The sequence below is a fragment of the Lepisma saccharinum genome, chromosome 9, assembly GCF_977018435.1.
Source record: "Lepisma saccharinum chromosome 9, izLepSacc3.1, whole genome shotgun sequence".
Taxonomy (NCBI): Eukaryota; Metazoa; Arthropoda; class Insecta; order Zygentoma; family Lepismatidae; genus Lepisma; species Lepisma saccharinum.
In genome coordinates this window covers 74607269-74634983 of record NC_139237.1, presented here as the reverse complement: position 1 = coordinate 74634983, position 27715 = coordinate 74607269, and the positions used below count along the sequence as shown (strand labels likewise).

Below are 27715 nucleotides of genomic sequence, written 5' to 3'. Positions count from 1 at the left end.
CTGTACGTTTACTTACCATCTCTTACGCAAATGACTGGCATATAGGGTCAAAACTGATATTCGCATTTCAAGAAAAACAAAGTTCAAGATTTTGTTTAGCAGGGAATGGCCGCATAATCAGAGCTGAGCTATATATTTTTTTTAGAAAAAAGATGTTTAACCAAAGTTTTAGCAGAAAATTTAGCTTTGTTACTAGTTTGCTGTTTTACTTATAACTCTTCGAGAACGCTCGTTTTTCATTATTTCAAAATTTGAGTCCCAACAAAATATGTGTATGACTTGTCTATAAATGATCGAGTAGGTATCCGCTTATGTCTTAAGAAGCAGCATAGTAAAGTACACTTGATTTAAGTAAATTTTTCAATACCATATCAAAGGCTTTAACGAGTCGAGAGTTTTAGTCTCGTTTTGATAAGTCTCAAAAGGGTCGGCTCCCTTTCCCGTCTCGATTTTGACAGATCCTTAAGCACAATGGTGTAGACTTCTCCAGAAACGTCTATCCTCATTGCTGAATGAAAGGTTTACTTAATTTTTTAAATAAAAAAAGCTGAAATAATAATTTGTAATATGAATAAATATGGGGTGTCTACTTGTTTTTGAAATATGAAACTCCAGCAACGAAAAAAGGAAGATGGTGCACATTTTTGTAAAACCAAATCTTTACTGTCACACGTATCAAACGGTAGAAAAGTGTCATCCTCGTTGGCATAGCGACGGAAGAAAGTTGCCACACTTTGGGAAGTTTTGTGGTGGTGCAGGAGTGTCGCCTTTAACGTGGATGACCATTTGCATCCCTGACAGGGCATGAAGAAATATGTGGCAATGGAACAGCCAGTATCCTGAAAGATAAAAGGGAAATTCAGCATTCAAACATGGGTTGCATCAACAATTAACACAACAACAATGGAAAAATTTCGGAGTGAAGTAGAATTGGTAATGGAGCGTTACAATTTTTTCTCCGTGGGTGGTGCCCAGGTGTGCCCAGGTGTTGCATACATTTGTGTGCATGTTGAAAAGAAAGAGGAGGGGAAAATATTCTTTTGATGTAAACAATATAATTTTTGAATGTACACCCGAAAGACAACTGTGTCTTCATTCTTTTTTTTTTACCCTTATTCCCGATCGTTCTTATTGCTATATTTTGACCATGTCCTTCCCATGCTCTCTATACACCCTCTTTTCTTTTGTGTACATACACAAAACATCATCTCACCCTCGTTATCTTCCACAGCAAAAGTGATTCAAGGGAAACTTCTTTTTCTATTAAATAGCCGACAGTAACAAAAGACCGGTTTCCTCAATTCCTTCCTTTTCCTCTTCATTCTTATTGTTTACAAGAAAATAACATAATATATTCAACCTACTACTTATTTTCAACTTTCACGCCTGTTTACGATATTTGCGCACACCTGTGAACCACCCACCAAGAAAACTGTAACGTTCCGTTACCAATTCTACTCATTAACGATGAACAGCATTGTCAATACTTGGGTTCTAAAGGACAAGAAAATAAGTTTGCAACAACAACAGTAACACATTCGGACTTTCCGGACTTAAATTCTGGAATTCCACATGAAGTGAAGTGCACGTAAGACCCATTGTTTTTATGTTGCAATTTACCTCATTTGTCTGCCACGTAGGCAGCAGGAACATATAGTAGAATGATGATTACAAAGGTTAGCAGTACATCTTATCCAAATATTCCGGTATTTTAAATCTGTACAGATCGTAACTGTCGTACATGTTATCTCTCCGTAGGTGCCGTAATAAACTAAGCTAAACTCTGTCCAAGAGTAGACGAAAAAACAGCTTATAGAGTGTCACGTATGAATATGATTTATACAGTTTTCAGCGCACGATGGCTCGTTTTCGCCTTAAAATGCAGGCACATCAACGCGAGAAAGTACAGGGTCATTTATCTATTACGCATATTTTAAACATGATGTAAAAAAAATAGTGGAAATGGCCATCTGTTCACCTGACCTCTTGGCTTCTATGTCTCGAATGAACCATATTAGTGTGACGTCACTGAGCAAGATTGAGTCCAAACAAACCTTTCACGTGGTGTTTTTCTATGCTCCAGCAATGGATTTTCCATAGCAAGGGATAACTTTTAAAATTGTGATGCTGTAGTACATGAAAGTAAAGATGAGAATTCGGAGAATAGATCTCTATATTACACATACCTTATAGAGCATAAGGTAAAGAATCGATTAAAGCGAATGCTCCTAACAGCGTCCGATCTGGAACCGCAGCCAATAGGCGGCGCTGCTACAGTCACGTGAGGCTGCTGGTTTCCCATCAGCCATCACGGCAGCGTCGCGACAGTTGATCTTGGGAACCAAAATGGCTCGATTTTCTTTAAAAATACATGATTTCCTTATTCCATTTATTCTTTACTTTTCCTCTGTAAGGTATGTGTAATATATTGACGTATTCACCGAAATCTCATCTTCACGATACACATCACAATTTTGTTTTATGACTATTTTCACAATTTTACAAGTTATCCATTGCGATAGATTCTCTAATCGCATAGAGAGACATCGTATGGCGGGTTTCTTTGAATTCAATCTTGCTCGGTTGTCTGCTTGTGACGTCACCAATAATATGACCCATTCGGACCGTGACAGGACGGGGATGAAACGGGTGGAACGGTTCTTTGGACCTGCGGATTCGGACAAGCAATAGTTAGTTCATTCATGAAAAATGTAGCTAAATTTACCTGGATTGTCTGCCTTGAAACGCAGCCTGACGCGACTCAGCCTCGGTAATATTACAGTGTCCTTGTAAGGCCGCACTCCGTCACTTATCAACGGCGGTTCCTCACATGTGTCTGTTGTGGCTGCCTCCAGAGTGGTGTTGAGGACGCTGACCTCCACCACCTGGAATGCGTAGCCGTGGAAATGAAACGGGTGAATGACGAGAGATCCAGTCACTGCAAAAAATGTTACACCACAGGAAATGTAATAGTGACAAAAAGTCTGGCACTAATCAACTACTGAAATCCAACTTCAAATATTGCTACGGAGTTCATTTATCGAGTACTAAATTTTAGGTCACTCTGTATGCATGTATCTGTTAAAAATAACTTTCTCGTGTAACTATAAACAACTGTGACATTTTTCCACACTCCACTCCGCGGCCTGTTGATGCCAATAAGGATTTGAACACCTACTATAGATTAACATAAACAATTATATATGTCAGTCAATGGAGAATGTGCTGCGTTATTTAAGTAGACATTTGCACTCGATTCATTCCAGCGTGTATCTGTCAAAAAATAGAAAAAATGAAGATGATGACACAGCCTGAATCTATAAAAAGTATTAACTAGAATGTGTTACATGTGTGACGTTTTAAAAATTTAGCAAAGTTTGATTAATTTGTCTGTAAACCATATGGACTACAGATACTGATAATTTTCGTGGGTGAAATATGTAAATTATACAGAGTGTCCCAAAATAATGTCTACACTCTTTGAACTTTAATGACAGAGAAGCTATTAAAGGTGATTTGACTGGACTTTTTGCATTAGAAGCTGCAATGTCTATGTTGAACATGTGTGAGAGTATATACGCCTTCTTTTGTTTTTAGTCCCGTCACAGCGTTAGTAATTAGTGTACACAAAATGGCAGAGGCGAGAAATTTATCTTTCAAGAAACGTAAGAAGAGTCTGTGATGAATGCTGTGTACGCCACAAAGCCAGAGACATTGAGCGATTGTGGGACATGCAATTGAGACAACCTACGCTTCCCTTCCCGCAGAAACCGCATCTGCTGTTTATCGAGCTGTTCAGGTTGCACATAATGTATTACTGCCAATGGTGGTCATTTTGAACATCTTTAACTTTAAGGTATGTGACACCAAAAGAAGTTCGTGCTTGCTGTTATTAGTGTTCTTGCTATTGACGTTCAAAGAGTGTATACACTATTTTGGTAAACTCTGCATGCATTGAGAAACATTTTAACCTCAATTCAATTAAAACAATAATAATGTCCAGATGGTTCTTTTTGTTATTTGGAGCCTCTCCGACCGCCCAGTGGTAGCATCGTCGTCTTGTAATCAAGCGGTTCCGGGTTTGATACCTGGTGGAGGCACATAGTGGTTTTGATCCCACTTTAAACTGTAGATCGTCCCAATTAGCCTTACTGTGCATAAAGTGGACTTAAAACACCAAATCAATCAATCAATTTTTGTTCTTTGCTTTGAGTAGGACCACTGTGGAATGCCTGGACCCGTAACAACCATTGTTTCATGAAATTAGTAACATTCGTTCTGTATTTTACGTAATATTGGGTGATTCAAAATTAATGGTGAAACTTTACTCTGTTATTATGACGTTACTATTTATGATAGAAAATCATACAAGGCATCAATATTAAAAAAACTCTGGAAGTTTTCTTCTCACTGAGTGGGCTTATGCTGATTTGCCGTTGTTCCACCAGGATCACCAGTGTTGCAAAATGGCTAGTGACAAGTAGAAGGTGTATTGTGTGTTGGAGCTATCAAGAACTGTTTCACTTACAATGGTGCAAACACATTTCAACACGAACTTTGGTAGTAATGCACATGTTTCATCCTTCCGAAAGATTTACCAAAGTTACAACTGGAAATTGTTAGTGTCTGACTTACTGTCTCGTGCATAGCATGTACTTGATTATCGTTTGGATGTTTACCGCATTACACGTGGTTTCCATGTTGAATTTTTGTAATGTGAGTCATGTGAGTAAAACTTCCACAGTTTTCTCTTCATGTTAATGCCTTGTCTGATTTTCTATCATAAATAGTAATGTCATAGTAACTGTGTAATGTTGCACCATTCATTTTTAATTGTCCTGTATTATTACTACCTTTGTTTCATCACGACTATGATTATGAATGCTGAAATAACAAACGTAATTAGATATCAAGGACCTACCCTGCATTGAAACACATGGCTCCTTAGAGTTTCCCAGACCTCGTACTTACGGGTGTTAATAAGAACTATCTCGACGATGGAGTTGAGTGGAACGCTCTCCACGTGCGTGCAATAGCAGGGCTCCATCTGGTCCACACAGCTTGCAGGAAGGTTGTCCTGGTTACAGAATGATCTCTCGTCAATATCCTCAGGCTGCGTTAGTAGTGGAGAGGAAGGCTGTTTGAATGTTATGAGTTTTCCCAGACTGGTCTTTGATGGTGAATCGATTTTGAAACTTGTGGTTTCTGTGGAAGACAAAAATTCAAATTACGGATTACTATACTGCATATTCAAGCATAATTGTACCATACATGGTGGAAAAAGATTTGTCTGATCTCATAAGCCAGTTCATCTTCACTGAAATTATCTTGTTTTTCATATATAGTACCTCCAAATACATCGCTGTGTTCGAATGATTATATATATATATATACTTCCTCAGCAATTGTTACAATGTGGAAGTACTAACACACACACACGCACATACACACACATCCAACCCCCCCCCCCCCACACACACACATATATATATATATATATATATAACACGTATAACACTTTCGTCCTAGTTGGTAAAATGCACAACTGACTTGACTCCCACAGTGCGATTAGACTGTGTACTGATTGCATCCATCCTGTTTGATTCGAACGCCACCTCTCGGAAATGTTTTGTCTTGTAAACAAAGAGCATACCTCGGAACGCGCAAGGAGTAAAGCACTCGGTGTTTACAAAATGCAATCAGTGACGGATTCTAACCACATATTCGCACACATTATTACCAACTAGGACGACGTTTACAAACAATGAAGTCAGTGGCGGCTTGTAATCACACATTCGCGATTATCACGTAAACAGCTCGTTTGCAGACCCATGTTTACTGAGACTTTTTTGCTTCTATTATCGTGTACTTTCACCTGTGTTAGTTTGCTCTATTACTTTTGAGACACCTTGTGTATATATATATATATATATATATATATATATATATATATATATATATACACACACACACACACACACACACACACTCATAATTTTGAACAGACATACATGTGTCTCCCCGATGTGGGAACGTCATCGCTTCTTAAACCAGGTATCCCGGGTTCGATATCCGGTGGAGACACCTACTGGTCGGATTCCACTTTAAACTGTATGTCCGATTCCAATTAACCTTTCAGCACATAAAGTCGACTTACAAACAAACCCAAACAACCCTTTCAACATGTAACTTTCAGATACACCCCATTTAGGTTAACTGCAATAACCACGAATTTGTAATTTCTGAGATGTTGTGTGACATATCAGATCTTGTAATCTCGCCGACCTCTATGGAACATCGAGGGTGCCGGGTGAATCCCGGGCGTTCTTTGTGAGTATCACTTGCACCATATCATCACTCATTCTCAACGTCGAGACTATCCAAAAGTGGTAGAACAGCGATGTAAATTAAACCAATTCAATCAATCCTGAAACCTCGAATTCTAACTTCCAAAATTGAGTTTTGTTTATTATTTTACACGTTTCTGACTTTTCAACTTTCAATTATGCGTCATATCCATTATTCCCTAATAAAGCCTGTCCAAATTTTCGAAGCAAGAAATGAAACATTTCGAATAACATCATTACAAAATTACAATTGCACTTCATCTGAAATAGTCTCATAATGTAACAAAATTACGAAGAAAAAACTACTTACTGAAATAATTCACGTAACGCTCTTTTTGATAAACATCATCGGATTGGTAGAAATAGATTCCAGCAGGTAAGACGAGCTGAACGTCTGGTGTTTTGCAAGCAAGGTCTTCCATCTCTGTCCCCGCATACTTGAGGTCCGTGATGCAGATGTTGTTCGGCAGAAGTTCGGTACACTCCGTGCCCAACCCGTTCATCACCTTCAAGGAATATGGGAGCTTTATGAGTACTTGTCGTCTTGGTTGGGTATCAAGATATCCTCGGCATTTTCCTGACGGATATACGTCTCGGACAAGTAACACTAGGATTAGAACTTCAAAGTAACACATTTATTTATTCTACTGTTATTTGTTTATGGATTCTTTGTTTTCCTTGCCTGCAAATTAATTTAAATTTACTCTTATTGAACAAACTTGTCTTCAGTCATTACTAGTTATTTTTCGCCTAAATATTAGCATTGTGACAGCCTGTGAGATTAGTTCAGCATGTAATCAAGATTCTGAAATCGACAGGGCCATGAACTTGGTCCATCTATCAATGCAGTCAATAGCATAAGGATATAATAGTTTAAAATTATGTAATTTTCTTGCTGATTATGTTGTGATATTCAGTATACACACAAAAATAGACAATGGATTTAAGAAAAAGATAGGAGATAGGAATAGATACTAAAACGTAATGGGTTAAGAATGGAAAGAGAGATCAAAAATGAGAGAAGGAGAGATAATTACAAAGAAGCTAAGGAAATATGTGAGAGGAGAGACACTCTGACCAACATGCAAGGGGATGTTTTGCTTTACACCTCTTACAGTCCGGACTTAGTCCCCAGTGATTTCAATTTGTTTTGGACCCTTAGAGACTATCTGTGGGGAAGAAATTCCACACAAAGCAAGATACCAGCCAACTTCCTTCAGGAATTCGGGAACGGGCACAATGTTGGCAACGGTGCCTGGACGCTCAGGGGGAACAATTTTAAAAACTGACCCAGTTTGGTGCTTACAGGAATTTCCAGTTCTTTCCTAGAGATAAAAGTCTCGGTCAGCCTTCATCGTCTCATAACTGCTGAGACAAATGCACAAAGAAGACGATGACACTGCGCTATCATCTACGAATCAACAGAAAAAAGACAGTAGATCATTTTCTCTTCGTAGCTTCAATAGACTCCTGTAGACCAACCGGCTCATCGCCATTTCCTGTAAGTACACTGTCGGGGTCGACCCAAGGTGATAGAGTGGAGAAGTGGTTGAACGCTTCTACATAAAGTCCCATTGCTTCACCCAAAGATTTATAGCCCTGAGACATGAAAGTTAATGCAACTTGAAGGAAAGATGCACAACTTTTTAACCTTTCCAAAGAAAATAGCCCTAATTTAAAAGCATATCTTCTTATACGGGCGGATGTATGTATGAAATGATTGAAAATACAAACAGGGATCATACAAACCTCAACTGGGACGCCAGAATAGCTTGCATGACCTCGTAGGTTATCCTAGGTTCCAGAGACTGGTAGCACTTGGAGAAATGCAGTCTTTTAACCAACTCTATTTTGTTCTCTCACAATTTGTCAAAGGGGTTAAAGGAGAGACTGTATCACTTACCACTCCTTCCTCTCCTATGGTGCACCCACCAGGAGGCAGGGGTGGCTCTTCGAATTCCGCCCCTTCGTACACCAGCATAGCCAGTTGGTAGGGGCAAAGTGCTGTAGCACATATTTCTGTGGTTACCACTCTTATCCAGTATATTTTCGGCACGTGGTTGGTCTCCAGCACGAAGTCATAACGCTCGCCTGAAACATGAGAAGAGAATGGTACAACCAGCACTTTCCATTAACTCTGTTCAAAGTATGTGGATTTCCTAAAACTTCGAAGAATCCCCGCTACAACATGTTACGAGGTAAAATTTTGAACAATTACTTTCATTTGGTCCATAGATAGTAGTATTTAACAGTGCAAAATATATGCAGAAACACTATTCTATGTTGAGTTTTCGGACTTTTAACCACTGTTCTAAGTTTCTACATACATACGTTTTGGAGACTGATTCTGTCTTCGTTCTTAGGCCAGTATGTGTTTTGGGGCAGGCGTCGATGTGATAGAATATTTGTGATATGAAGCTAGTGGGATTAATTTTCGGTAGCTTCAACTTGTCTGGTGTTCAAGTAAAGACCGGTTTTTAAGTGTAAAAATACCAGGGAGGATTTAATTATCTTAAACTGTTTTTTTATAAGACTCAAGGTTTCTTCTTAAACTAGAATCTCCTGTATCCGAACCACAGGGAATCTGACAGGGAAACGAACGTGGCACGGCTTAATTACAAGAAACTGTTAGAAAATACCATAAATAAAAGGAAGACAATACCCATTGCTTCTTAAGTAATGCTACTTACTATTATATGTTACTATGGAGTCCACAGTGACCGGTTCAACTGGTTGCCCATCGGTGGCAATGATCGTCATTCGATGACCCTCGATCAGTAGCTGTTGGGGACAGCCCAAGGCCGCAGCATTGATGTATCGAAAGCGATACCTCTTCCCTTGACGCACGTAAAACTTATGGAACGGGGAATCGTTCGTTTTCCCACAGTTGGTGCTGACGACACTCTGTATGTAGACAAGCACAGAAATAATGAACAAGCACTGAGTTGTATAAAACCAATGCAATAAAATGTGCGTTGTAGGTTTTCCCTGTCATGGCTGAAGTTTCAAACGATGATGATGAGCATGTTCCCCACTAAAATAGGGGAAACAGGCAGTAAAAGAAAGGAAAATGGACTAAGAAGACGGAAACATATAGTAAAATAAAGGAAAGCAACCAAAAAGAGAGGAACATGCAGAAAAAGAAAGGAAGATGAAGAAGAGGAGAACAGGCAATACAAGATAAGGAATGGACCAAGAAGAGGAGAATATGCAATAAACAGAGGCGAGGTGTCCGGTCATTGGGAGATGCGGCGATGACCAAGCAAAATAATAAAAATATTGCATTTCATATATTTTAGAGAAGCAGTAAAAATAATAAGTCAGAATACTCGCATATTTGTGCGAAATAAGCCAAGCGACAGCATGAAACAGCTCTAAATACGCGAGAGATTCGCTAATCTTAGCGCATCGAAATGAGGACCCAGTACTACTACCCCTCGCGCCGAAACCTCCCGCCAAGTTTCCTATTGAAGGCAATGGTGTTCGTCGGCCCAGCTCATCGCAGAATGGTGCGAATCTCTCTGGTCTCTGCCGGTACCGAGAACAGACGAACGCTTCCGAACAGGCAGACAGGTCCAACGACCTGTACTTTCCCCTCACTCTTGAAGGTCTGGGTTATAACAGGCCCTTTTTTGAGCCCCCATCCCCATGTTTACAACAACTGCAGGTTTTGTTTGGAGTCATCAAAATTCTTCCGAGTGACGAGTGGCGTGCTCAAGGAGGGGTGGTGAGGATCATAATTCTGCTTAGGCTTATTATTCCTTCAAAAAAAAGAAGAAAGGAAAGGCAGGAAAAGATGACAAAATGAGGACTTCAGGAATGACTAAAAAAAGAACATGTACCCCCCTCCTCCCTCTTCCGAAATCCTGGGCACACCACTCGAATGTCTGTTATTTCCACTTGTTAAGAGGAAAAGCAGACATTGAACGATATGAATATGCTTTTCATTATCAAAACAACAACTGATGGCGAACCATAAAGGTTCTTCTTACCTTTAAACGTGACAATTGAGATGTTTGCATTTCAGTTTCCATCATATTTAATAATTCTCGTCGTATCGGATAGAATTATGTGTATTTTGTAGTCCTAAGGTATGTGGTATGAGCTTTTACATTGAAATGGCAATGACCTTTGCGTTTGTCGCAGATAAATATTGTACCCCCACCCCCTCTCCGTTGAAAGATCGACCCTGATGTTTGGCAAATCTTGCGATGACTACGTAAAAATGTCACGCTTCGCCACTGGCAATAAGAGAAAAAGATGAACTAAGAAATGGAAAACAGGCAGTAAATGAAAAGGAATTGACTAAGAAGAGGAGAATAGGCAGTAAAAGAAAGGATAATGGATTAAGAAGATGGGGAAAGTGCAATAAAAGAAAGGAATAGAAACCAATAACAGGGGGAACATTCAATAAAATAAAGGAAAATTAATTTAGAAGAGAAGAACAGCCAGTATAAGAAAAGGAATGGACTAAGAAGAGGAGAACATTAAATAAAAGAAAGGAAAATGGATTAAGAAGAGGTGGAAAATGCAATAAAAGAAAGGAAAATGAACCAAGAAGAGGAGGAACATGCAGTAAAAGAAAGGTAAATGAACTTAGAAGAGGAGAGCAGTCAGTAAGAGAAAATTAATAGACTAAGAAGAGGGGAACATTAAATAAACGGAAGGAAAATGGACTAAGAAGAGGGGGAACATGCAGTGAAATAAAGGTAAAGGAACAAGAAGAGGGGAGCTTCCTGTAAAAGAAAGAAAAATGAACTAAGAAAAGGAGAACAGACAGTAAAGAAAAGGAATTGACTAAGAAGAGGAGAACATACAATAAAAGAAAGGAAAATGAACTAAGAAGATAGAAAGATGAAATGAACGATAAACCAAATAACCAAAAGGGTGAATTTCTAAAGAATAAAGAAAATCTACTACGTAGAGGGGAAATGAAAAATGAGTTTAACTAAAGGAGAACATGAACGAAGGAGAAAAGCAAGCACAATAAGATGGAGTCGCCGAAAAGGGGAGAGCAGGTACCCATAAATTAAAAGATGGAAATTATATTTTGATACCAAACACCTCCGCACGAGTGTCGTGTTACACTCACCAGAAACTTTCCTTTTCCGTTGATGAGGAGGCTGTCAGGGAGGTCGATGTAGTTCAGTAAGTGAGGTTCTGGGTATATGCTCAGTGAAGTCTCGTGAAGCCATTCCTGGACGAGAATGTAATGCTCCGGAAGATCCAAGTCGTACAGGTCTCCCGAGGGATCCTTGTCCTTTCTCTCTCTGACGATCAGGGCACCGGTGATGCCGTCGAGTATCTGAAGACCTGGCGAAGAGAAATACGTGCATTCTGGTGAGCGGGTGAATATTGCTTCTGTTGCTCGGAAACTGTGTTCACATGAGAAATGCCCACAACTTGGAGGCAGGCTGCGGAAGCAAGCCTAGAGAAGACAGTGTCTTACATTGCTGGTTGGTCGTTATCGTTAATCGAAACTTTAGCCGATGAATTAAAGAATCAGATCTAATATTGGTATTGACGATGAGTGGATATTAAATAAACAGACAGTTTCTGGTCTACTGAAGTATCGCAGATTCTATATCAATTGTCTTAAAGAAGTTTAGAAGTCATGAACTGGACAAGAGAGCAGTATTGAAAAATTGAGGACATGTAAGATTTGTAAATCTAGTCATGGATTTTTTATTTTGGATTTAAGTAAACCTATAAGGAGACCAAGGAGTCGTATGGCAGGCACTTCTGGTGGTAGCTATAATGTTCTTATTAAAGTAATTGTTCTTCAACGATTACACTAAGATCTTTTAGGAGAGAAAACATTTTTAATGAGATTGTCTTGGGGAGAATAAACATAATGCGTATTGTTCTTTTTAAGAAGGGAGAGAGGAAGAAACATTTCTGAAGATGGAATGGCAGATTCTGTGGATAACACGTTGTTCTGTAAGAGCAATGTGAAGAACTAACGTACTCTGATGAAATTTCTTTGAATAGTTTAGAGATGTAGGCAAACATAAGTATATTAGGGAGAGAAGATTGTATTTTAGAGAAAGCATCCACGCACAGACGCTTCGCTTGGACACTCCAGACAAAAACTGTTTGAAACACGGAAGGGATATGTGAAAAGACGACACGCTGCTCTCGCACAAGCAAATACTCTTCTAACAAAGTTAGAATTTTGGAGAAATTTACAGTGGGTGTCAAGTATTGGTTGCGATTAATGGAGGAAAACTTACAGTTTAAACTTTAAAAAATTGCCCTAATGAAGTATTGCAAAAATGTTTAAGGGCACCATTATATTTCTAACGTGGGGTATTTTAAATATTACGAAAATAGGAGGTGAAAATATCTTCTGTTTCGCTGAAAATATGAGGCAGTAGTTCCCCTATTTAAAATTTTTGAGAGGACTTTCGTGGAAACCCAAAGTAAGCCTGTTTCTCAATAAATAAATTATGTAATGTATGACACTGATTGTAATGTACCTCCTAAGGGGTAGCAATAGCTTTGAAATGGTGATTGACTAGCGACTCTATAGGTGTTCTTATTTGTCTTACCAGCATTTTCATCATATTTAATTCTCGACATATCTGACATAAGACCAGCAGACTTCGAGTTGCTACAACTCTTGAATAGTGGTGGTGGATGCACATACATTCATTGTTCTCCCATTGTTTTATGTGCCTGTGAACTTGCCGTGCTAACTGAATCAAGTTCCCATTAGCTTACTTGCGCATAAAATCGAGTGAAAGCAAACACCACACGAATATACAGTAAACAAGAATTACCATCTAGATCTTCATGAAAACTCGAAATATCTATCAGGCAGGTAAAATTGAAAGTCATGTATAACTGACCCGTGAATGTTTTACCTGTATGCGAATGCCAGAAGAAGGTGCCTGAATTTGGAGTGAAGGCATATCTGAAGACTGTTCCTTCGAGGATCTCGCACTGAGTCACCATCGGGGCCCCGTCCATGAACTGCGTCCCTCTCTGGAAGATGCCGTGCCAGTGGATGGTCGTTGCGTCACCCAGCATCATGTTGTGGACGTCCACGATGACGGTGTCGCCTTTGCAAACCTGACGAGGAATCGAAAGCCTATATTGAAAACAGTGGAACTGTTACTGATCTAGATTTCGCGACAGATAGACAGTACTGCTGGGTGCATTCAATTAATTTTGGTCCACAAACAAGGTTAAGATATTTAAAAATAACTTGATATTCATTTTTGGTTTGGAAAAGACCAATTGATGAGTGATACCTTATCACATTGCCATTTTTTCTGATGTCGGACACAAGGATTCACATGCAAGTGACCGCATGGGTACTGCCCTTATGATGTTTAGTGTGTACTGGAAATTTAGATTTCCGTTGTGAATTGAACTTGGCCCACTCATTCCATAGCTCAAGGAACTAATAGACCTACATTGCAACTTACTTGTATATCCGGCCCTGGCATCATCCTGTTGATGCTCTTACAAGATTTCTCGAATCCATCTGCTGTTATGCACTGAGGAGCGTGACAGTCTTCATGTACGAAGGTACAGTTCCTGCAGGCTCTGAAACAAGAATGACTCCATATCACTAGATTTCCACCATATGGTGGTTCTCATCATCAAAACAGTGGAAGTACGCTTGTGTGACTGTAAAGAATCTTCGTTAAAAGCTTGAAACGGTGTTGCTTACAACCATTTATATGTAGGCCTGCTATCTTAACACTACTGAAATTAAAACATTGACTAAGATTTGTTGGTTTCTCGGGACCACTGTCTGTTCCTATCAACACAACCTCGGTGTTTATTCCTGTTAGTGATAATATGAGGATCGAAGAGTTACTTGTTGACTCAGCTAATAACATCGATGTAGTGAAACTTGTATGTGTGAAATTGTGTCTGCTTGTTTATACACACAGACACACAATAGCTATTATTTTCTACTGTGAAACTTGAGGAAGAGTGTAGAGGTGTAGTACTACTGCGTTAGTCGCGACTACAGCGCTTTGAATAACGTAGTGTGGAAAACGGCACAGTTCTGCGCGCTCTGGCTGGTTCCATTCGAAAATGATCCGCTAGAGGCGCTGCTGTTGACCCCGGTGCTTGGTGTTCGACTGCTTATAATGGAAGTAAATGGAGTTTTCGCTGCAACGTCTGATTCTTTTACATGAAGCATTTCTATGAATGTGATAATTGCTATGATATTTGGTACAGTGGTTGCGAAGATATTAACGAACATTCTAGACACTCGACCACGTCCTGTTATCGTCATACTTTCGTTAATAATACGGGAGAAAAAATACGCGTGGAATACTCTTGGCAACTAAATGTTTGTGTATGAATTAGGTTCATTATTATTATTATCATCATCATCATCATCATTTCTTTTAAAGATATACACACTGAAGCATTTGTATTTTGGATATTTACTGTCTCTTTTATTCCGCTTTAAACTAATCGCGGTGATGATGATAATGATGATTCCATGAAACGACAAGGGGAACCCCACAAAACTTTCTTAGTGCCATCGACATGAGTGTAAGGAAACTTTCAAACCAATGGGACAAGCGACACGGGATGTTCACGCTGTCACACTAGTGACACACACTTCCAGACTGTAAAATAGTATTCATTGCACATGAGGGTCCAAACAGCAAACGACGCGTTATGGCGTATTCGCGTGCTACTTGTTACTTCGGTCGGAAAGCTCCTTAAAGGAAGGGTGCTGAGACCGAAGCGACGCGTTACAGGGGGAGTTCCCAACTAAGTGACAAGCGACATGGTGCCTTCAGTCTATTGGCAAGCGTTCGCTACTAATTGTGCGAACAACAGATAGGCGAAACGAAAAACCGCACATTACAACAACAGATCTAGGCGACACGATAAGTCACACGTGTCGCTTTGTCGCTTGTGCGTCGCTCAACCTGGACCATTTCCTCAATAGCTTGCAACATGTTGCCGTGGTTTGTTGTTCGCGCATGCGCGATGCAATGAGTGTCTTGCTTTAGGGAGATTGCGCACCAAAGCGACAAGGAGCACGCGACACTTATCGCTTGAGGATTTCACCAACCGAACGCTGGCCTGTGCTTCCCGTCATGCCGCTACGATGTGAAATGTTGCTCTTGATTGGCTCGTTTCCAAGCAACATGTGTCGCTTCGGTATGAAAGTTGCCTTGGACCGAAGGACCCGTGTCGCTTTGGTGTGAAATCCTCGTATCGTTTGTCGCGTGTCGCTTTGGTGTAAAATCTCCTTGAGTAAACGGTGCAGTCAGAGCTTGTGTCCCTACGGTTCGAAAGGCTGCATTGATTAAAGACTGCTCGCTTCCAAGCGACACTTGTGGTTTGTCGCCTCGGTATGAAATGTCTCTCAGGATACTATTTATATTCTAATAACATAGAAAAATATAACTCTAGTACACAATCCAACACCTGACGTCCGGAATCACTTTGCGATGTTTCTTCTTGCGTTACGCATGCTATTTATTTATTAATTTTATTTTGCTTTTCTTTCCAAATTAATGTCATTTCGTGACTGCAAATCACTCCACAAATATAACTGTTTCCATCAATTCACGTACTGCCTTTCAAGACAAACAAATCTACATAATATATTCCAAAAACTAACAAAGCCGCATTACTTTCATAAAAAATTAGCACCGACATTGATCGAACTGCCATCTATGTTTCCCATCCGTCTGGGGAACCAGTTTCTTGGGTCGTTTTCCACACTACGTTATTCAAGGCGCTGTAGTCGCGACCATCGATGCAAGGATGATTCCACTGGCAAAATAGGGGTGACGGTTATAAGAACAACTTGGAAATTTTCTTTGTTCGGGAGGAATTGTTTCGAGTTTTAGGAGACATCACAGATTATGAACGCAAAAAGTCGAGTGTTAATAAACCTTCGAATCGAAAGCATGCTAGCTGAGACATTTGGTGAATAAACAATAAATTTGTTGGCATCCTTACCCACTGTACGTGGTGTAGTCCTCAATGACGAACTTGAAGTAGCACTTTCTGGGTCTCCCAGTGCAGTTTCTCTTGCATTGAGCACCTGGAACCGTTGAAATGTGACTATTGTGGTTGTGGGTGTTGATGCACCTCCTCCCATTCGTCGCTCCAGAGGCGAAGTAATCTCCTAGAAAGAAGAGTTAATGTATCATGTAAGGAGATATGGTAATCGTTCCGAAAATATAGGGGTCAAATGAAACTGATTCTTGAATCTGTCCTCAGTCACCAGTTCCCGCCCCGATATTAGAGGATGTTTCAGCCCCTGATTTTTGCTTATAAAAATCAAACTATTGATCATAATGTAATGAAACTTGCTACGGACATACCTTTGTATATGAGAAGCATGGTGACGTCATTGGAGATGGCGTCACAGTCTCTCTAGTCCTTGAGTGGGAATGTGCGTGCGTCTGGGCGATTCTGCCGTTTAATGCCAATCGTACGGACGTGTGTTTTCAGTCTGAGTTCTTGGCCCTGCTGTTGTGACGCACCTGATAGTGGTTCGTGTTTGTTCGGGTTCGGGTGAATGTTCGAACTTACAATCAGCGGTTCGTGATTAGAGTACAGTAACAAAGCAATACAGTATGAGTCGGTACTCAGTGGAACAGCGTGTGTTTATCGTTCGCACGTACTGAAAAACTGAGTCAATAAAGGCGTGCCAGCGACAATTTATTGCACAGTTTGGGATCCGGAGCCCGCCTGCAAAGTCTTCCATTCCATATTTGGTGAAGAAACTGGAGAGGCGTGTGCAGACATGCATTTATGCTCATGGCAACTACTTCCTACACTCGCTGTGACATCACCATGCTTCTCATAAGCGAAGGTATGTCCGTAGCAAATTTCATTACATTATGGCCAATAGTTTGATTTTTACAAGCGAAAATCAGGGGCCGAGAGCGAGTGGAACACCCTGTATTATTAAAAACGTTCAAATCCCGCAATTATTGCATATATTTCTTACTTATCGCCGAATTATTGCAACTGTACAATGTCCATTTGTGATATTCCTAATTTGTCGTGCAGTTCACACATAATTTTGACTCACTTTATTATGTGCTTCATTCATCAATAATAGTGATTAATAGGGCCCGGGACATTATGTTATAACATATTTTTCATTTGGCTTCGGATCTAATATTGGGGTGAGATCTTTACATATCTGATGAAAATCAGCCGAAATAGACAAACTTGACAAATCATATTTTGACATATTTCACCAATTTCGCGTTTTTACAACATATTTCTTCAATTTTGTTGTAATAAGACATTTCTGTATAATTTCGTAATTCTCTTGCACATAATCGGTTATTTCATATTTTTTTTCGTAGCTTTACCACAACGGATAGTTCATATTGTCGATGGCAGGATATGGAAATTACGGAGGAAGAAAGGTGCCGTCTTTTCTTAGTACAGAACAATAATACCCCACTTTTTTTATCCCGCCGACTATTGATAGCCATGCAAACATTATTGAGGAAAAATGTTCTCTCTCATTGTTGCACGGGCAGTAAAGAAGTTTCGTTGTAATTTCTTTGCCTTTTTCGCTTTTCACAAAAATCAGTCAAAAGAAAAAAGAACATTCGGTACATTACAGCCCCTACTCTATTCTACCGGGTATGGGAGAAATTCAAGAGTACTGTTGTGAATATTTTTGACTTTACTGGGAATATTTCTGCATTTTTCTGACATATTTGTAATTTTTCATGACATATTTTCCAATTTATATGACATAATTACAAACATATATAGGACATAAAGTCCCGGGCCCTAGTGATTAAGAATGTAATGTTTTTGGAAAGTTGAGATGGACCTAAGGAAAATTAGCAAGGATGATCAAGGTTGAATAGATGGGACAAATGGAAGGCACGTGCTGCTGCTACGGCAATAAGTTGGATAATTGTTGCAAGAAATCATTACCATGATTCGTATGTACTAAATCAAAACTAAAAGGTGGCTCGAGAGCCATTATGCACTATTCAATAAGGAGGTTAGAAAGATGTGGGTGTCGAAATATAAAAGAAAGAACAAAGTACTTCTCACCTCGATGGCGTAGTGGTTGCGTCGTCGCCTTCTAATCAAGGGGACCTGGGTTCAATACCTGGTAAAAGCACATAGTGGTTCAGATCCCACTTTAAACTGTACGTCCAGTTCCGATTAGCCTTAAAAACAAATTCACATACAGTCTACTGCCGCCGTGGTGGAGTGGTTAGCACAGAGGTCCCGAGTTCGACACCCAGCCTGGGCATGGGTGTTCGTTCTTTATGAGTGTCCCTTCATCAAGTTCATCATGACCATCATTCATTCTCATCGTCGCGATTAGCCATGAGTGGCAGAAAACGACGATAAGTAACAAATTGTGTATATATATATATATATATATATATATCGAGGGAGAGAGTGTGCCGCGGTGTTCCAAAAGGAGGCGTTAAGTCGCCTGGAGCTTGGTGCTGATCATGTCACCTCCACTGATGACCGAGATTGTGTATATGTGGAGCTACCTCACACCCACACCATATGCCTCCATGACGTATTTCAATTTACAAGGACAGCTAGGCCCTATATACACACGTACAAAAACATATGCACAATTTAAATAATATTTTATTTACTTACCACATACGTACAACATAAACAGGAAGCTAAAAATAAGTGTGCAGCACATGCTAATAACACCGACTGAAGTTTACAAGAAGACTTCTTGCTAATATTTGTTAAATGGTGGGGGGGGGGGGAATTAGTATATTGCACAGACTTGTTTCTCCGTATCTTGCAATGCAATATAATAGAACAAAGCGAAGAACAATTAATACGACAGAAATTATCGAAGACAAGAAAGGATAGTTCGTTGAAATTGTCCGTTGGTTAAGTCTATCATTAAATAATGAAACTCTCTGGTTCGATTCCTTGGGGGGGGGGGGCAAAAGCACAAGGAAGAGCCAATAACAAGTGTTGTTATTATCGTAATAACGGTTACAAATAACTTTAACACCACAACAATTGGACGGGTTGAAGTTACAGTGGTGTAAGTCACTTTCTTAAAAAACAAAATAAGTCTGACTCACAGCACTTTACTGATCAACACAGCAGCTGTTTTCTTTATCACTAGACCTTAAACTGCCATCTGTTGACAGTTGAATGAATCTCTGATTGACTTTACGTTTTCTGATAGGAGATTGACTTATATAGATCTGGTTTCTGTGTCTAAGTTATTTTTTTTCAAAGTGACTTACACCGCTGTAACTTTAACCAGTCCACTTCTTTCTCGAGATAAATGAAGCGTATGAAAGTTGACTGATAGTAATGGATATTATTGTCTTTCTAGAAGAGAGAAAGTGTTTCGTAAGAGTGAACGTACGCAGGGGGTAGGCGTACTGGAAGAACTGTGAAAGTGACATTATTAAGGAAATAAATCAGAATTATCGTTCTAAACAAGGGGAAAGGTAAAAAAAAAAGGTAAAGTGATCCTCTGTGCTTAGCACCACGCCATGAAGGCGTAACGCCCCACACTTTCTTGATCCGGTCGTGAGTGGGGGTGATGTGATCAGCATCACGCCCCTCACCGCCTTTACCCCCCAGGTACCCATGTCATTCGCTTTCAACGTTAGAAAAGTTCCCGGATTTGAATCGGCCGGAGATCGAACCCGGGACTTTTAGCATGGTAGTCAGACGCATTACCGACATTTTTTTTTTTTATTACATATATTTGCAATTTACATTTCAACTCATTGGCCAAGTGAACATTACAGTAAGAAAATTAGCATACAATCTATTTATTTTACAGTGAGGTATCCTGTGGTATTCTTGATGGAGGTAATTTACAAATTGTATATTAAAATCTGGTTGCCGATATGTCGATAGGAAATAGGCATAGTGTCCTAAGAGCCATTGTACACTTTTACGTTTTGTTTTTGGGTAATAGGTAAAAGCTGGATATAAAAGAATATCTACAGAGATGTTATACACTGATGTTCGACAAATAGTACTCTCAAGTTTCCATATATAAAGCCATGATGTTTCTATTATTTGGCATTCACTCAGTCTATGGACTAAACTATCAGATACATTACATCTAGCACACATTGGTGTATTTATTAATTTAAGTCATAGAGTCTCTCTACAGTGATTAATTTTTGGTGAACAATTATATACCATGCTGATCGGATTTGTGATTTGTGATGTAAGATGGTGAGCCTGAATATTATTCTATATTTCTCTCCAATTCATTCTGGGATTTTGCTCAATAATTTTACACTTTGGTTGTTCTAATGTACATAGTCTGCGATATATTTCCGATGTGTCTGGTATTGTTAATATCGGAGATTGTAATAGGGCATAACTAATATCCACTATTGTTGCCTTAAAATACCATAAAGTGTCTACCAATCTAGTAACATCAATAGGAGCCTCTAGTGAAATATAGTCCAAAGCGCTTCTCAAAACTTGACTTGTGAGGCTTAGTGGATGCTGAATCAATGTCTGCGTGTCAGCTTGAATACGTAAAGCCTGGCATTTGAGTTCTATATTCACAAGATTCATTCCTCCCTCGGCAAAGGGCAAACAAAGTAACACATGTTTTACCCTCAATATCTGACCGTTCCAAATAAACCAATTTACTGCACTCTTAAGTTTATTTATATCTAACTTCCGTAGTGGGAGGATTTTTGCCATGTACCATACATTTGACAGCGCATACACCTGTACAAAGGTCACCCTTGACTGTAAACTAAGGCTGTATTTGTTTGTAATATCGCTTTAACAACAGTTATTACTCTATCATAATTTAATTGGATCATATTTTGAATAGAGTGTGTATATATTATACCTAGAATGCGTATCGTTTGTACAACCTTAAAATTACCTCGCTGCGAGTGAGAATGAGCCAAATATAAATTCAAAAGTGATGATTTTTCTTGGTTTATTTTTAAACCTTTTAAACCCGACCATATTCCAAATTTCTGTAATACAATATCAGACTGTTCATTTATTAACACGGTAATATCGTCAGCATACGCTAACACCTTTATGGTAGTAGAGTGTATGTTAATTCCTTGAACTTTTCGGCCTAATTCAGAAAGGAAGGGTCCCAGCGCAATACAAAACGCTAACATCGACAAAGGATCTCCTTGTCTTACACCTTTATAAATATAGAGTTATTTTGTCAGAAAACCATTTATTTGAATTTTTGCTGTTGCATGACTATAAAGACTTTTAAATACTGACAGAAAATGTCCACGTATACCGTAGCCCTGCAAAACGTTAAATAGATATTCATGATTTATCGAGTCAAAAGCGCGTTCAAAGTCTAATGCTAATATAGCATTTTCAGAATTATTTTTGTGTAGTCTATAACATGTAATTACTTCACGCATCGTTTGTAAAACATTTGTGATTTTCTATTTTAAACCAAAAACATACTGTTCCTCTACTACTAATTTATCGACATAAGGCATAAGTCTACCAAGCATACATCGCGCCAATATTTTGTAATCTGTACAAAGGGGGGTGATTGGTCTATAATGACCAGCTTCGCTTGGTTTTGGACATTTTGGGATTATAATACCCGTATAATACCCATTTGATACGTGCTAAACACTGCATTTATCCAGTCCGATATTGTTTGACCCATCAATTTCCAAAAGGTTTGATAAAACTTATTGGGTATCCCATCCCAACCAGGAGCTGAAAATGATTGGCCAGCCTTAACCGCTCGAAACACTTCCTCACTTGTATATTCTTTTTTAAGTTTTCACTTTCTTCATCTGTAAAAGCCTCTGATTCGGATGCCAATACATCCATCAAAGCTCCATTATGTGACGCTGGTTGAGAATATTGCTGTTCAAAATAATTATAAATGCAATTACGTATTTCAGGGGCTGAATTAACCTTTGTTCCCCCATTATCAAATATTTCACTAATACATTGTCTTTTAGCATTTTTTCTTTCATGACTTACATGGCTAATATAGGCGACCTCATCGTTGTCAAAATTAGGAAGTCTACTACGAATTTTAACCCCTTGACGCCTTTCTGCAGTCATTTTTAACAGTACAGCTTGTATACGTTTGACTTCAGTTTGCACTTTTTTCCCGTCTGTTGCTTGCTGAATTTGTTCACGCAACACCCTGTAGTAAAAATTATATTTATTTGTCCAATCTCGCGACCGTTCCTTACAGTAACTGATACACAATCTTTTTATACCCGGTTTGAGAATCTCCTCCCACCAGCGGATTATATCTATCCTCCTCAGACGGTGTGTTATCCATCTCGACCATTGGTCATTAAATGCTTGTTGGAAATTTTTCTCATTAAGAATTGAAGCATTTAATTTCCAACAACCGTACCCTCTAGGGACTATTGGAATGTCCACATTTATCATCATAATAACAGTACTGTGATCTGAAAAACATGTCTACATATAACACCTACAGGTGTTATCCTGATAGCCTTTACATACTGACGCAATTTGGGTGTTACATAAAATCTATCCAATCGGGATGTATAAATGTCACGTATATACGTGAAACCTCTCTGTCCAAAATTTTTGTCACTCCAGACATCTGTGAAGTTAAAGCCAGTTACTAATTTTTGCAATGAATTCGAAGTGTTAAATCCAGGTCTTTGGTCCTGCGGATACAATACACAATTGAAATCTCTCCCACATATTATGTGTTCTCTCCTACCCTGCATTTCAACCGCAACTTCCTGCGCAAAAAACTCATTCCTTTGTTTCCTACACTGTGACCCGGACGGGGCATATATATTATGTATCCATACATTTGCAACTTTTGCTGATATGATTCTATTATTAGGATGACATACCACATTTGTGAGGGGAACCGTATTACGTGTTAACAAAGCTGTTCCTGTCGATTGAAAATTCGCATTATTATGAACTCTTATCGTTGGGGAAAAATTGAATTTCATTTGTCCACATTCTTGGAGAAATACAATATCTAATGATGCTTGTATAATAAAGTCCTCTAACGCCGCCTGTTTTGTGAGGGATTTCATTTTGTTTATATTTATCGTCGTAAAACGAAGGGTCGTCCTCAAAAATACTATGATCAAAATTTTTGGGATTGGGTATTCCCAATCCACCTTTGCCCCATCTAAGAGTAATATTTCTTACACTATTTTTATATACCCCTAATGTTATACACCAAAAATTAACAAACACACTAACAATATTATTTTAGTAGGGGGAGGAAATACCCCTTCCTTTTATATACCTTAATCCATAAATAACTACCACCACACAATTCAATATCAATAACTTACTGACAGTCCATATAAAAGTATTCATTCCAAATAATACTATTTTCTAATCTTAAAGTGATTACCTGTACCCAGTATTCACAAACTTTCATGGCCTATCGGACTCGGATCAATAACCATGTCTTGTAAATTTATTTTTACATGTCGCAATGATCGTCTTTTCGTCCGATTGCTGCCTGACGCTTTCCTTATACTCTTTTCTCGTGTTTGTGAGCCGTAAACCGAACGACCCGTACTACTTTGGACACTTCCACTTTCACTATCACTTTCCGAATCTTTCTCCTGTTCAGCTTCTTGTCGGATGTCCTTTTGCTTGGTCTGATTCTGCTTCCTCTCCTTCTTGCTCTGTAGCACTTCATCACTCGATTCCTCTTGCACTTTAGTTATGTCTTCTTAGTGGTCCCTTCTTCTGCTCCATAGTATCCAGGGACATTTCTTCACTTTGTCGCGTAAGTTGAACATTTGACACAGTTTCTTTTGGTTGCTCTTGCATATTTTCTTCAGTTCCTTCCTTGGTCAAAGTCTGTTGATCATTATTGTGAATATTTTTCTTTTCCTGTATATGTATTCCCTGTTGAAGCCCTTCTATCACCGTCAGTTGTGCTGATTCTTGACTCTGTGTCGTATTATGGTGACCCACATTTATACCTTCATGAGTAGACGGTGCAATAGCTTCACTATAGGACCGAACTGCACGACCCATGACTTTGAACACTGTTGGTTTCCGTAAGTTACAATTAAACCGCATGTGGTCACTGCTACCACACCATTCACACGTCGGGATTTTACCATTATATATTACATGTGCCGTATATTGGCCTATTTTCACAAAGGAGGGAATTGGCTTCTTAATTGCCATCATAACCTTACGCACCCCATTATACACTTTATACCTAAATTTGTCACTACATGTTTCTGCTATCAGTTCATCGATTGTTCCATATTCACTCAGTTTTTCACGAATTCTGGCACTTCCAAGGGAAGATTAAACACTCGAACCGGCTTCACAATTCGATTCGCAACACTCAGTTTCACTTGTGTCACAGCTCCACTACTATAATAAAAATTCACTTCACCAGTATTTTCTTCTAATATTTTTCTCATTTTTCCAGGACGCACTAATTTCAAAAATACACATTTAATCGTCGTGGGAATTTGTATGGCTGCAATTTCATTGACACTCAGTTTGAATTTATCATGAATAAATTCATGTACTTCCAAAGGACTAGGTTTCAAAGTTCCCGTTTCAAAACTGATTTGTATCGTATTTTCGCGATCCATTCTATACTTTACTTTTGTCCAATTCTTCACTAGCACAGTTCAACAGCACACCCTCTCCCACACGTACGTACCGATATCGCGCTGAACTTTCACTTTCCCTCAAAGCACAGAGCTCGTACGGCACGACCTACCTGTTCCGCGCTAGCCTCGAGACTGACTGAGCCACCGCGGCCAGTGATAAGTGTAACTTAAAGTTGTATTCTGTTCTGATTATTTTACGTTACATTTTTACCTACTGGATTAATCTCGACGCTGAAGATAAACAATGGCATTTTTGTTTGATGTTCGAGAAGCGACTGAATATGGTTTCATTTCACACAAGTGTGTAATTGTTGTTGTTGTTGTTCTTGTTGTTGTTATTATTATTATTATCATTATAACTGCCATCATGATATTACTAGAAGTCGACGAGCGATATGAAAGCGGCTGACCTTGACAAGTCCGCGCAGAGAGAGAGAGGGAGATACATTTCCGCTGTTGCCACCTACTCACCGTTCGAGGTTCTGGCCCTTCTTTCAAAATAAAAAAAACAATGGCTTACATTCGAACAATTGTTATTGCCGCTGCACGGCTATTATTGCAACAATCGATACCAATCCTGCACAAGTATTACCAGAAAGATTTAGACAATCGTATTATGCTGTAAATTAAATGTGTAGAATCTTGAAAGTAAGTGAAAGAAATTAAATATTTTATTGACCATTATTATATAGAGAAAAAGTTATCTTGCGAGCCGATTTTTATTAAATTAGATTTGAAATAACTTCCAGTGAGAAAGTTACAAAGAAAACTCCAAATTTTAAGTTCGTATAATATTTACAGCGATATGCTATTTGGTTACTGAGAAAACGAGAGAAGAACTTGATTCATTCTTTCGAGGCGCGGCAAAGGCAACTTCGTTTGCCGCAAATATCATGCGTCAGTCTTGTGCCACTCGCAATAACAAAACAACTGTCTGGCATGCATAACATGAACTGAAAATAAAAAATAAAATGCCATTTACTTACATAAAGCTCATTCCGTACTGCTGTCAACCTCGTGTCTTGCAAATTTATAATGACCTTCTCGATGACATCATCTCTGACTATTTCACGCTGGAAGTCATCTTCTTGTATTTTTTCTGCGTGAGCCACACAATCTGCCCACTCGGAAACACCTATTCTGTCTATTGCTTCGTGAGTCAGTTTCTGTACGTCGGCAATTTTGAAAGTCTTGTTCTTGTCACCTACGTACCCCTTCACCTGGGCCCAAATCATTTCAATCGGGTTGTACTGACAATGATAAGGTGGGAGACGAACAACTCTGTGACCATATTCTCTTGCTATTATATCGATTTCGTAACTTTTGTGAGTTGGTGTATAATGTTTCACCAACTGCAACAATTCTGCTCGGGTTTGCGTGCTTGTGTGGGGAATGTTCTTGTTACAGAGCCATGCCATAATATCCGCCTTCCTTGTATTCGAACAAGGCGTTTTATCCACTTGCAAGGAATGTATGCTCGCGTTGTCCATTACAATCACGGATTCGGGAGCGAGAAACGGCAAGAACTGCTCGCAAAACCACTTTCGAAACACGGCAGACGTCATTTCTGAATGATAGTCAGTACTGTTTGTTTTGGAGCGGAAAACCAATTTACTTTGGGTCACAAAGCTTGTAGCAGCTGAACCAGCATGACACACTATAAGACGAGCACCTTTTCCTAATGGCACCTTTAACCCACCAGAACCATCACTCATTCTCCAGCAGCTCGTCTTCGTGTGATTCTGGTTGACCCAGGTTTCATCTAAATAGTATATATTTGCAGTACCAGCTTTCCTGATTTCGTGCATGGTTCTGAGGAAGATCACTCTCGCAGCTACAACATCACCCCTCTCCATTAAAAATATCCTCCCGTCGTTGCCTTTCCTATATCTGAACCCCATGTTTTTCAAAATTTTTAACACTGACCACGTACTGCCTGCAAACCCGATAGCTTCCTTCAATTTAGCCCTAAGTTTCACTGCAGTAGGAAATTCGCCATTTGCGTACATATCAAATATAATATTACGCAATACCCCTTTATCAAAATCGTCCAAGTGCGTGACATTCTTTCGTCGATTACGACGTTTGCTAGGCGAGCGAAAAGAAACCGACCCTGTATCGCCGATCGACGACCTGGCTTCCTTCGCAATCGTCTGAACTGTACGCAGACCTATCCCACATGCAGCCGCTGTACGCTCCTGACATTTGGCAGCACTGCTCCCTGACGAACACGAGGCACTGTCTGCACTGCGAGATTCACTTTGGAAGAACTGATACACTTTGTACACCATATCTCGTGCTTGTTTGTGTAGAATGCGACGCTTAGGTGTTTCTGTAGCCATCTTGCACACGTATATTGACAAATTTTTGTGATCACACTGAAGAAACACGAACAGTCACAACGAAAACCAAACCGATTCTTGGCGCTCGTAAAACAAAAGAACGACATCGCGCGTTTTGCACGGCAGTCTCCACCACCTCCTTTTGCTACTGCGCATCGAGGCTTGTTCAAGGTCAGCCGCTTTCATATGGCTCGTTGACTTTATACATATGTAATTCCGAATCTGCAAATCAACAAGGCACTTCCAACCACTTACAATTGTGTAGTGGATATTCCCTTTCAATTATTATGCGTGTAATAATTGGTATGTCTGAGGTTAAGTATTTCTTTTACAAATTGTAGGTACCAGACAATGATGAATATAGCTTATAAGTAGGGGTACCACAGTTCCCGCAACGCAAGGTTAGTCACCCCTCAACCAATTTCCAAGGCTCGAACAAACATGTCTCACCTAG

At 39.4% G+C, this 27715-nt stretch overlaps 1 protein-coding gene across 1 annotated transcript; it reads right to left on the bottom strand.

The window, feature by feature from the left end:
- Nucleotides 1-655: 655 nt before the first annotated feature.
- On the bottom strand, nucleotides 656-26634 carry LOC145992481 (multicopper oxidase 3-like). The gene is made up of 11 exons (XM_083128863.1): nucleotides 25902-26634; nucleotides 16305-16473; nucleotides 13781-13901; nucleotides 13214-13421; nucleotides 11440-11660; nucleotides 9038-9251; nucleotides 8251-8438; nucleotides 6658-6853; nucleotides 4972-5205; nucleotides 2726-2938; nucleotides 656-839 (listed from the first exon to the last, which is right to left on the bottom strand). The coding sequence occupies exons 1-11, from the start codon at nucleotides 26632-26634 to the stop codon at nucleotides 694-696; spliced, it is 2643 nt and encodes an 880-aa protein (XP_082984989.1). The 3' UTR covers nucleotides 656-693.
- Between the last annotated feature and the right edge of the window lie 1081 nt (nucleotides 26635-27715).